General features: G+C 41.1%; 1 protein-coding gene across 2 annotated transcripts; it reads left to right on the top strand.

Annotated features, from left to right (window-relative positions):
• Positions 1–1,037: 1,037 nt before the first annotated feature.
• LOC145444537 (spermine oxidase-like) lies at positions 1,038–12,144 on the top strand. 2 transcript variants are annotated; one of them, XM_080322523.1, is made up of 4 exons: positions 1,038–1,537; positions 7,385–7,503; positions 7,907–8,115; positions 10,824–12,144. In XM_080322523.1, exons 2-4 carry the CDS (start codon positions 7,443–7,445, stop codon positions 12,012–12,014), a joined length of 1,461 nt encoding a protein of 486 aa, XP_080178649.1. In that variant the 5' UTR covers positions 1,038–1,537; positions 7,385–7,442; the 3' UTR covers positions 12,015–12,144. The 2 variants fall into 2 exon arrangements, with proteins under 2 accessions (XP_080178649.1, XP_080178651.1); XM_080322525.1 differs by lacking the exon at positions 1,038–1,537 and having other exon boundaries at positions 6,853–7,503.

Raw genomic sequence — 12,144 nt, 5'->3', positions numbered from 1 at the left:
TGGTTCGCGAGTCATATATGGCTCTTTTGGGTATAAGATGTGGCTATTTGCCAAATATTTATTTTTGTACTGAATTGATTAATGTTGCAGCAACTTGTTAGTAAAATGTCATCATGGCCAGAATGATTATTCTCGTGGCAGTATAAACATGTCTTTGAGAGGTAACGACAATGCCGTCTTCAGGTTTACGGACTCAGATCCCCTATTTTAAAATTTTACTGTTACTGTCGTACCGGCGACCTATATCACTCGCGAATTTGATCTACCCGACTCGAAATCTTAGATTGCACGATACGTTGATTGATCAAAGAAAATCATAGCAGACATGGCGACGCCAATACGACAACGCAGTCTTGAAATACACATCATATTTCTGATCTACGGCGGAAAATGAACTGCCGTGGACGTTACATTCCCAATTACAAACTCGAATTACAAAAATTGCCGTAGCTAGCCACGTTCTTGATTGGTCAGTAGCTCTGTAGTACCGGCGATAAAATGTAGGTGTGTAGCGCAACGTTATGTGTTTTTGGCGAATACTTTGAAAATTGGTCGGTTTTTAGATTTGCGGAATCAGTGCGACAGTTTGATGAATTCTAAGCTATTTACGAGGAATTTCTTTATCAATGGTGAGGCTTGCTCCATCTGTGCCTTACCTCTCGTTTCGCGCTTCATTTCCGAACAATAAATATGCAAATTGCGTGACTTTGGGAGAAAAATGTTCCAAATTTTGTTATTCATGTCCATCTAGAGAAAATACTAATAGTAATTCAAGGTTTCACAATTTTCGTTCACTCATCCTAACGACAGGCGAGGTACTGTCTCACTTGCCTCCCCTAACCCGACGTCACTCTTGTATCACGGCTTAGCGTAGGTAAGCATATATACTGCTGTAGTAACTATGTTTGTTTCCATTTATGCATGTGTTCCTGGGTTCTCGAAATTAATAGAAACATCACGACGAACCTACGTTTTCGTAATTCAAGGTTGGCATTCTTAAATAAGGCAACGAACATGATTAATGATATACGAGCTTTTATAGAGAAAATGTGCTGTGTTGTACACAATGGTAATACAAGTACACAATACACATAGTAGCGAATGGTAAGACAATATTAAACTTATAGGGATATGAATAAAAGGCGGAGTGCATAGTTGTAAGGGAAGAATGACCACTTCTGTAGTTGGAATGTCTTCCTGTGAGATTTCCTCAATTGATATCATGTTACTTGTCGTATAGTGACGGTCTGTATTCACCACACAGTACTTCCTGTCCTAACCGATTATGTAACTATCCGTCAATTTGAAACTTCGCTATCGGCTTGCTGAATTGCGAAGGCGTAAGACAATCCCTTTCCTCTTACGTTTTCGCGAAGTGTCAGCTTGGGGTGTGGGAGCTTTTCATCCAATGCGTCACACATGCATAACGAGGTGAACCCACTGGGCGCTTGTTTCTTCGACATGTTCTAGTAGCTGCATGGACGAAATTTTATTCGAAAAGGGTATTGATGCCGAATCAGAGTTGACTGCGATGAAGGTGGGACTTTCAGTTACATTTTATCTAGTAAATAGTCCCATAAACCAATCGCGAGCAGCGTAGACTGATGGCGATGCCTGTATGCTGTCATTTGATGATTTTCCATGATTGTAAATGCGTGTCCTGTGTATGGTTATTAGAATGCTATGGAGCCAATTTCACGTGTCGTGCTATCCTCCAGGAAGATGCGGCGAGGTTCACGGTTGCTGCGGCACTAAACCGTTAGAGTCGAATTTATAAATATATAAACCCAAATGGAGCCTGGTTCAATTAGCGACTTCTTTCTAATCACATTAGCACTCTTCACACGTCGACTACACAAGAGGGTACTACAGGTACCCGCAATTTAATGTATAGGTAATGGCATTGATGGAAATGTCCGTAGCTGTAAGGAAATGCATATAATCTCCGTTACATATTGGCCATCGTATAACTCCAGGGTTCTACGACGCCATCGGTTCGCGAAGTCGATAGCGCATTGGTTCATTGCGTTGCGATTGTCGGATTGTTAGCAGTAATGACGGAAATCCATATGTTCCTTACCTGGTCATTTTTCTATGCATTTTTATTGAACGTATTTGCCCAATTTCACATCCAATTGGGTAACAAAAGTCATTTTTGAAGACCCCTATTGTACAATGTACATGGCCACAGTGGTAACCATACGAGTGCTGCTTTTAAAACGCTCTACTCTAGACACAAGACATGTCCCGGCAGGCTCGCTCGAGTCCAGTCTCAGTCTCAGTCAAGACGCCGCCTTGCGCAATGTTGACTCCGCCGAGCAGCTTGTTCAGCTCCTCGTCGCTTCTGATGACGAGCTGCAAATCAGGGTTGCCAACTGCTGGTGGTCCAAAAGAGCCAAATTGCTCTCCAAAATGTGCCAAATGTCCCTTCAAGGAGCCAACTATTTTCGATTTCAACCGATATGCTTATAAATTACACCTAAATCACAAAAATGATACGTTTTCAACGCACTTTTACATTAGAGTGGTGTGAAAATAACTTTTTTAATCGAAAAAAGGGGGTTCTTAAATCCCGACAAATGACCTGAAGCTTCAATACAATTGATTTTTGGGAATTGCCCCTTTTTTCCAGCCGGCAACCCCCCAAATTTCTGCGCACTATAGGAGGTAAAATTGCACAACTCGACAACCACTGCTCGTAGAGTCATTATATATAGCCAGCGTTGCCATCGACATGGATTCAAAAATAAGGACAGTCAAAAAGTTCGATTAGGATTAAAAAGCGTTTTATACGAATGTTGAAATTAAACGAGCCGTGGCATATCACATTCCATACTTTTCGCCAGAAACAACCTGATCCAGCGAATCCTTGTTATTATAAAGTGATTATTGGATCTGGCGACAGCTCAGGTGTAGGTGTACCTTTCCTCAGTACGGAAAAAGCATTTCGTCTGCCCTTCCCCCCCCCCAAAAAAAAACGTTGGTGTTGGGCTACCCATATAGGGTGATAAACCAAACTTCTTCGCCGCGTTGTGATTCAAGGCATCTACCAAGATGGAAAAAGGCTGTACACCAAGTTTAGACAAAATCATTTTTTGAGCGTATGGAGCAAGAACTCCAGTAACAATGCTTGTGGTCTTGGTCTTGGCTGGAGCAAGCTTCTTTGCGATGATGGTTAACCCAAGTGTCGACTGCAGTGCGCCCTTTTTCAGTACGCAATAAATGCTGACTTTCCCACAGCTTATTCTGCTGTAGACTAAACAGCAGAAACCTGATACTGCTGTTTACTGCTAAAATTACGTCCGCTGCGATAGCTTGGCACAGCCGAAACTGCTATACCCCTCACTGTCCTAGCTATTTCACCACTTCGAAGTGAAATCCTGTGGTGCGTACGCCACGGGTGTTCCTTTCGTTTATGATGTCATAAAATCTCGACGCAAAAGCAACACAGACACCAGAGGGGGATGATCGAAGTTCTGTAGTTGCTGAAAATAAGACAAAATAAGGACGCAATTAGAAAATAAGGACATTTCTTAGAAATAAGGACAGTTGAGTTTTCCAAGACGTGGCTCTTCAAAATAAGGACACATCTTAGTGTGGCATCCAGGGGTTTCTAGAATGTTCTGTATTTGCCGTTTGGAAATTACGTTGCACGTGATATGGCTGGAGACCGCGTGTTGAGTGGGTTGAGTAGAGGGAGTTGGCTGAGAGCGTGGCTGAAGCTGGATGTGAGTGAGTATGTCTCTGTGTTTGGTAGCGTGAAGTATGAGTAGTCGGGAACAGCAGCATGAAGTAGTTGTAGTATTAGGCAGTTAGGGTGTGAAGTAGCAGGTAGTTGGCATTGTATTTGTAGGCTTGAGGTGGATGTATTCTGTCGGAATCTATGTTCAGATAGATTGACTGGGGCATGGAAAGATCACGGACGATGATGCGCTAGCATCTGGGGAGTGATATTGTCCCGTAGTTAGTCCCTCGCCTGTAGATGGTAAGGCTGCTGCTGATGTAGGTTTAGGCCTAGCTGTCGGAATACGGTTTGTGTGTACGTGTGTGCTGTGTGTAGGCCTGTGTCTCGTATTGCTATGGTCTTATGCTTCCGTTATCAGTTTGTATGTATCGCTGTGTATATTGTGTAATATGAGTCTAGTGTGAAACGCCGTTTGAGTACTGTGTCGTGGAATATAATCTTATTATAACCGTATGGACTGGTGTACTGTGCGTTGGGCGTTTCGTGTAGCGAGCGCGCAGCAGGCGGCAATCGCAGAGAGACGAGGTCCGGAGCCCAGGAACATACCGGCTTCCCTGTTAGGTACGTGACGCCGTATCAGGGTCGCTACACTTAGAAATAAGGACGGTATGGCAACCCTGTAGCTCAAAAGCTGCCGAAACATCATGTTTCTATCTGTTTCAAGAAAAATGTTTTCTCTATTGTGAACACAAAACGAGTTACAGCCAAAAACAGTAAAATATTGAAGCGGGTAAATGGCAGGAGTAACTGAGTTACATGTTAGTGTGATTTACACAAGAACAGCTAAATCATTATATAAAAGCTCGTTGCTAAGAGCTGTTACTCCAATTTTTTTAAAAACAGGCCCGCGGGCGACTCATCTAGTCCTTGCAGGCTACGTTAGGCCCGCATTGGTGACCCTGATCTAGAATATCGAGCACGAGAGAAACACTGTGATGGCAATAAGCCGCTCAAATGATGACATAGGCCTGCAAATCCTAATATCCAAGGTTAGAACGAGAACTAAAGAAGAGCGATTCGACGTTACATCAGTTTCAATTGTTAAATAATTTTATAGTAAAATGCGCCAAATTGAAGCCAACGCGCCAAAAGTAATTTTGCGTTGCCAACCGACCTTTAAAAGAGCCAAATTTCTGAAATTTGGCTCCCAAATGCGCCAATTGGCAACACTGCTGCAAATGACGCGGGATGATTCTGCTCTTCTTGTTGTCGCGGGCCGCGTTTCCGGCCAATTCCAGAACTTCGGCGCTCAGGTACTCGAGCAAGGCGGGCCAAGTACACGGGAGCTCCGGCTCCGGCTCGCTGTGCGTAGTTGCTCTGTCTCAGCAGACGGTGAACTCTGCCGACCGACCGGGAAGGAGGTTCTGGTGTTGTGACGATATTAATGTTTAGATCTCGGCAATCACTGCGACAATAGCATTAGATTAATTCCAGTTATTACCAATTCTGAGCTGTTTATGATGGGTTGCGCTATCACCAGTAAGGCTTGGCCAGTCCGTGCCTCCCATGTGTCTCACCTCTCCTTTCGCGCTATATTTTCTGAACTTTAATATGTAAATTCCGTGATTTTGTATGTAAACATGTTTTAAAATTGGTCATTGATGAACATTGTTGGATAATGCACATAATTATTGTTGTTGCAATCATTGAAGGTTTTCGGAATATTAATTTACTCATCCTGGCAACGGGCGAGGCGCTGCCGCACATACCTGCCCTGGCCGACGTCACTGCTGTCCTCTAATATAGTACACAATATAGCCTCACAACTGTATGTCGCGTACCACATGTTATTATAATAATTATGTTTCATACAGGGAGCAATTTAGTGTCCCTACTGAACAATGTCGTTTGTCTTCTTATTATATTACAAAGTAACTAAACGAATTAGATTGGATCTTATCAAGCAATAGTATTATACATGTGAATGCCGATCGCATGAACATGCTGAAAACCAAATCAATGAATGTGATCAGTGGATCTCAAACTGGGGGCCTAAAAGCATTTGAAGAGGTGCTCGGAACAGCGGTCAACTGGAGACAAAATTTGGCGCTTCGCGCGATTTACCTCCGTTTCTTTGTTATTGCTCTGCGTATAATCCGAATTTCATATTTATTTCTCTCAAAAACAGTCCTAATCTTCCATGCCATTAAACTATCCGGTGGGATTGCTAGCATTCTGGTTGCATTTTGTGATATGACGAAATTTTCCACTATCTAAAATGCGGGCGTGTCTAAAACAGTTTGAGAACGACTGAATTAGATGATAGCATAGATTCGCGCATGCAAAATACATTAAGATGAGCGGCGCCACTAAAATAATAAGTTTAGCAGCTCATGCGATGGGGGAACACATGTATGCTCAATACATGAAATCGTGCCCATCACAATCATAAGAAAACAAAACGCACTCAGACCTCATCCGGCAGAGAGCACGCAGTTAATGAAGTATTGTGTACACACCATTGACGAAGCATCAATTAATAGATAAGCCAATGTTTATTGCACTGTTCCCGCTGTCATAGGGTTACAAGATACCGAACGCCTTCAGTTTGCTAAAAATTTCATCAGGGACCATCGCACTCTATGACTGACTGTCTGGCATATGGTAATGGTTGAGATAGAAGCTGAGACTCCTTGCAATTTTGATTAGGTATGAGATTCATGTTTTATTTGATAGAGAGCCCGTTTGTAATGTTTGAGACGCTGACCCGAGATGCGAGCAATAACATCGAAGTCGCTCATTCGACAGTTAGTTACGTCGCTCACGCATTGGTCTACGGTTCAAATCATCAGATAAATATAAGATTAAATTGCGATAGGTGTTTCAGTGGTTAGATGCATACATATTGTGCAAGTTATTCTAAAACAATTGTTAACACACACTTTTCGGTGCCAAGTTGGTGTCAATGATGTTGGGAAATTGTAAGATCCTCATATGGTTTCTATTTCATGAGTTGGCTCGAATTATTGCGATACTCGATAGTTTCCTGCAAAAAGTACTAGAATTGGGTCGCTTTTCGGGTCATGATACCGGCAATAAGGAGTTGGTGGTCATGATTGAACAGATAACGAGCATTCCATGATAAAGAAGTACGAGATTTGAGCTCGGTACGATATCTCGTATTATATAAGTTGGTAAGGTTGGTTCGATGGTGGTGTTTGTTTCAATATATAAAAGAAAATCAGTGTTACGTAATTCCCTGCAGTGATGTCAAACAAAAGTAAGAATTTATGCTTCAAACTTCTTTATGTCATACCTAAATCCGTATTACCCCATAATGAAACTATTACGGATTCACCGGGATCACCGTCCTGAAATGTTGTCGTTGGCTGCGCCCAAGATATTAGCCTACCCCTGCCAGGAGTATCTATTCGATAATTAAAATGAAGATATCTTTACTCTACTCATAATCGTCATTCGGGATAGCGAAGCGGTAAAATAGCGATTGGTAGAAGAAAAGAATGGTCTTCTGTACACTAATTCGGTTGCTCGATTAAAGGAAGTATTGGCATTGTAGTGGTATGCCTATTGAGATATCGGTAAAGTGCATAATATTGATGAATCACATTTTGGTTGTATAGAAAAGGTTCCTTTATCGTAAATCCTACCATTCACATGTTTGTTACGTATTTCTCAGAGGCGTAGCATACAACATAAAGTCGATCATACCAGGATTTACGAGAAGAAACCCTTCGCCATGATTACCAACAACATTCTATCGGCATGTCTTATTTTGTACCAGATATATTCATCTGGAGGTGAGTATTACCGATGACAAATTTCTAATTGATCTCGGCTTCGATTCGAACGAGTTGAAACTAACTTTACGTCGCGTCAAACCAAAGATAGGGCACCGAAGGGCTCAGTAACAAAAGTCTCTAATATCAAGCGTTGCGCGAAAGGCATAGCTTCAAAAATTCGTTGTGAAAACTGATCAACATTGGTAATACGATAAAGAATTCGGAATCATTTTTTCATAATTCGAACTCCCGAATTGACAGTAATTGATTCAAAAGCATTTTGCAGTACGACCCGTTTCGAAAATATTCACGTCAGAAATATCGTGACTGGCATTTTCTTCCTTGGCATTAAATAGAGAGTGCGCCATGATTGACAATTTTAAAAATCACTATTTTCTGAAATCTCGTTTTACATCTTCAGTGCAAGCACAAAAAATTATCATCGTGGGAGGAGGCGTAAGCGGTCTCTCGGCCGCTAACTATCTATGTCGAAGCGATATGTGTGACATCACAATACTCGAAGCTGAGGGGCGCGTAGGTGGAAGATTATACACCGATATATTCGAAGGGGAAATTGTTGAGCGTGGGGCTCAATGGATGCATGGAATCGACGGAAACCCTGTCTACTCGGTAATCTACAGAAGTTAACTCCACGGTTCTCCAATGAATCTGCAGTTGTGGTACAAGTAGTCTATGACAATGATCAGAGCTGATCAATAAAGAAGTCCTTCTACTTGATCGGAGTACTCGAATAGATTTTTCTCCTAAACAAAACTAATCAGTTTCTATACTTAGGATTTCGACAAGTAGAAACTAGATTCCATCACTTTCACGAGTGAACTTGCCACTAGAACCGCGTGAAATAGCCCTTAAATAACGGTAACTGACTATATTTTCGAAGATTGTGCTTATTCATTGCAGTACTACTCATTTTGCACTATCCACCCCTGATTAACTGTTAAATTTCTACATCTCCTGACGTACCATTTGAAACTACTAACTTATGGAGTTTTCATACCTTTCATTTCAACCCCCACTTGAAGAGTTTTGATTCGCCCTTGGAGTTGCTAGTTCTACTTGGTATTGGATAGAACGTGAGCTGCAATGCCGAACGTGCGCAGCAATGCCGACTAGTTCGACAAATTCTGATAATACTCAACTTAAATAAAAGTAATACCATAATATCAACTCAATTGAAGTAGTTTCGAATATCGTAGGTTTATGATTAAAAATTTCTAATGCATGATGCATATTCGTGCAGTGTTGGGACCAAGTCACTACTTTGGAGTCAAGAGTCATTTCGAGTCATTGCACTTTTCGAATCGAGTCAAGTCAAGTCAATCGATTTTGGAAGGTGACTCGAGTCAAGTCGAGTCAAGTCAAGTTAAGTCACGAGTCAAGTCACAATTCAAGTCAAGTTGCCTTTTCGAAGTATGAGGCATGATTACGTTATTGCATTGTGTTAGGTGTCTGAAATACAGATTGAGTGGTCATTGATTTTGAACCGATGAACGAATATAGAGTTAAATATACATGCAAGAAGGTCCTATACCGCTCACATATACGTTAAACTGTTTAACTACGGAAGTAATTGCGTAGCCTCAGTTTATAGTTACCAGCCAGAATAGTGAAGGGACAAACTAATTGATATATTTATATTTATAATTATACATATTGCTTTGATACAATTCGAGTCTGCGCCAATGGTTGAAGAGTATATAAACCATATTCGAATTCATTTTCAATAAAGCAAGAGGTTTGGTAAAGGTAAGAACAGAGAACAGAAATAGATATTTTGCTATTAAATTACTATACTATTTGTTTACGACAACGTAAGCTGTAAGCTTCGAACACTTCGTTTGCGGTCAATTTATTTGTGAGAAAACAATGGAGGCCCAGTAAAACGCACGATCATTGAATGATTGGTCGCTATCACGGGTTACACCAGCCTTCCGCGAACAATCCGAACATATGCAGGATGCAGTGATTTTTATCGACACCGATTACTTGATGACTTGAAATTGACTCGTGAATTTTTCTCCGAGTCACGAGTCAATCAACATTTCTGATACATCGAGTCAAGTCAAGTCAAGTCATTTTAGCATAGTGACTCGAGTCAAGTCAAGTCATGCGAAAAAGGTGACTCGATTAAAGTCATGACTCGAGTCATTCCAACACTGTTGTTGCTGTTAGTATTGTGCATATGGTGTTCGGCTACTATGGCCTTTTACACCAGGTCTCAAGAGTCTTACAAATCCTTCAGCGTCACAACTGACTGCCGGTGAGTAGGCCTACAACGAATTCAGCCACTGGCAGCCCACAAAGCTGTTATCAGATCCACGGATTTCAACACTGTATTCGTGACCAACGCAAAAGGATAAATAACTCGATAAATAGATGCAACATTTGACGTTACATCGGGTTGACGTAAAACAGTGACACTCAGGGTTGCATTTATAACAAACAAGCTCAAAACATAGTGCCTTTTCATACCATGTTTTTTAACATGATGTCGCGAATCTTTAATAGTGGATTGTCATTGACAATGTAAAATACAGGTTAAATATGGCTCCTTTTACGAAAAAGGCTTCCGACCCGTCTTAAATGGATCAAAAACCAGGACTACATCGTTATGTAACATTTTCACGGTAGGCGGTCATCACCATCTGGACATTCATTCTTCACCAATGATATATATCTACGTGCTGTAACTGTTGAACCGACGACGATTTCGAGGGTCCCAAACATTCCATGTCGCACAAGTCGACTATATCGCGTGCAAATCCACAGTAGGCTCATATTACATGTTTTTTTCCGAAAGTCTTAGCACAATAATAGCATAATTATACAACTTTGGGAAAAAAGAATTTTTTATAAAACAGCATTTTTTAAATAGTGTTTAAAAACATAATTTGTTTTTAGATGCAACACTAGTGGCAATTTGTCTGCTTTAATAATGATTTGTATCCAAACGTGATGCAAATATCTTCAAACACTGCTTTCTGTTCTACAAATCCAGAAAAACAGAATTAATCTAGCTTATAGAACGATCGAAGTATGTTAAGTCTACTTGAGTACCTAAAGAAACCTAGGACAGATACACCCTATTGTGACTAATATATGATCGCAAAATAGCCCCTCCTGAAACAGTGGAAGTTGCTGCAAAGGATTAAAACGTATCACACATATCGTCTTAATGCAAAGCCTGGTTAGGTTTGACAAGATGATTAATGAACAGTATAATATTCCCACTGTAATTTTCGGCCTATCCTAATGATCAGCAATGTAAAAATAGAATTTACAAAACAATTTCTTCACTTTTTTAAATATCTTTCCAGCTTATATCGCAAAACTACCCGGTCGTCGTTGATGATCATGACGAAGAAGGGTCAATTCATCGCAGCAGTGGAAAAGCGGTGAACGGAGAGATAATAAATCTATTACACGACGCAGAGGGATTGTACGACGAGCTGAATGAAAAATTGATGGCACTCAATAAACCTAGCACTGAGAAAAATACTGTCCTCGTCAATGCCGCTAGAAAACTATGGGACGACATGTTAAATACGAAATCTGTCAACCTCGAAAAGGCTGTCACAGATGCCATTTTTCATTACACAATGACTCAATGGTCTATGGAAGACGGCGAGAGAGCGCAAAATGTCAGCGTACTTGCGTATCTGTATTATCACTATTTGGAAGGTGGCGATGTCATCGTGCCGCAGGGTTATTCAGTTTTACTTGGACTTCTGCAGAGAGACATTCCAAAATCCTGCGTCAATCTCAATACAAAAGTAACAAAAATCATTTGGGATGGCCCCGAGGTCACGTCACCCGGAAAAGTCAACGTGAAATACACTAACAATGATGGCACTGAAGGACAAATCAACGCGGATCACGTGATTGTAACAGTATCGCTCGGAGTATTGCAAAAGCATCACAGAACCATGTTGGTTCCGAGCTTTCCGAAGCAACAAGCTCAGGCTTTGGATACGATGAGACTCGGAATAGTAAACAAGATTTTCATGCATTTTGAGAAAAAGTTTTGGAATGATGGGGACTTTCCATATCGCTTCCTATGGGATTCAGACATCAAAAAAGAGTTCAGGGAAGACGCTCACTGGTTTACAGAGATAAGTCAGGTGGAGATTTATAAAGAAAATATATTGCTGGTATGGGCGAACAACTATATTTCGACAGCGGTGCTGGATCTACCTGATCAAGAAATAGGGCGCAGGATTACCATGCTTTTACGGAAATTCATGGCGAATGATATGATTCCTTTCCCCAACAATATGTACGTGACGAGGTGGCACCAAAATGAACATTTTCTGGGATCCTATAGTTACATCGCTCTTGGCGAAACGACAGCAACACAAAAAAAAGCACGCAGGCCGTTGAAAGTGAACGGCGTACCGAAGGTGCTCTTTGCTGGTGAAGCGACTGACATTGGCAGATACAGTACAATCGACGGCGCCTATCGCAGCGGAATACGAGAAGCGAGTAGAATCGTCAAAACACACTCATAAGAAAAAAGTTGATCCAAGTGCCTTGTTCAATGTGACATTTATTCTCCCTGAATATCTAAACTGCTATTTATAGACTACAAGGAATTACATATATGTGTATGTGTAACAAGAAAATATAATTTGATGCAAG

This window comes from Botryllus schlosseri, chromosome 8 (assembly GCF_051294905.1).
Source record: "Botryllus schlosseri isolate E-star chromosome 8, Bs_hap1, whole genome shotgun sequence".
NCBI classification, from domain to species: domain Eukaryota; kingdom Metazoa; phylum Chordata; class Ascidiacea; order Stolidobranchia; family Styelidae; genus Botryllus; species Botryllus schlosseri.
Note: the sequence above shows the minus strand (reverse complement) of the source record. Positions and strands in the feature narration are given on the sequence as shown.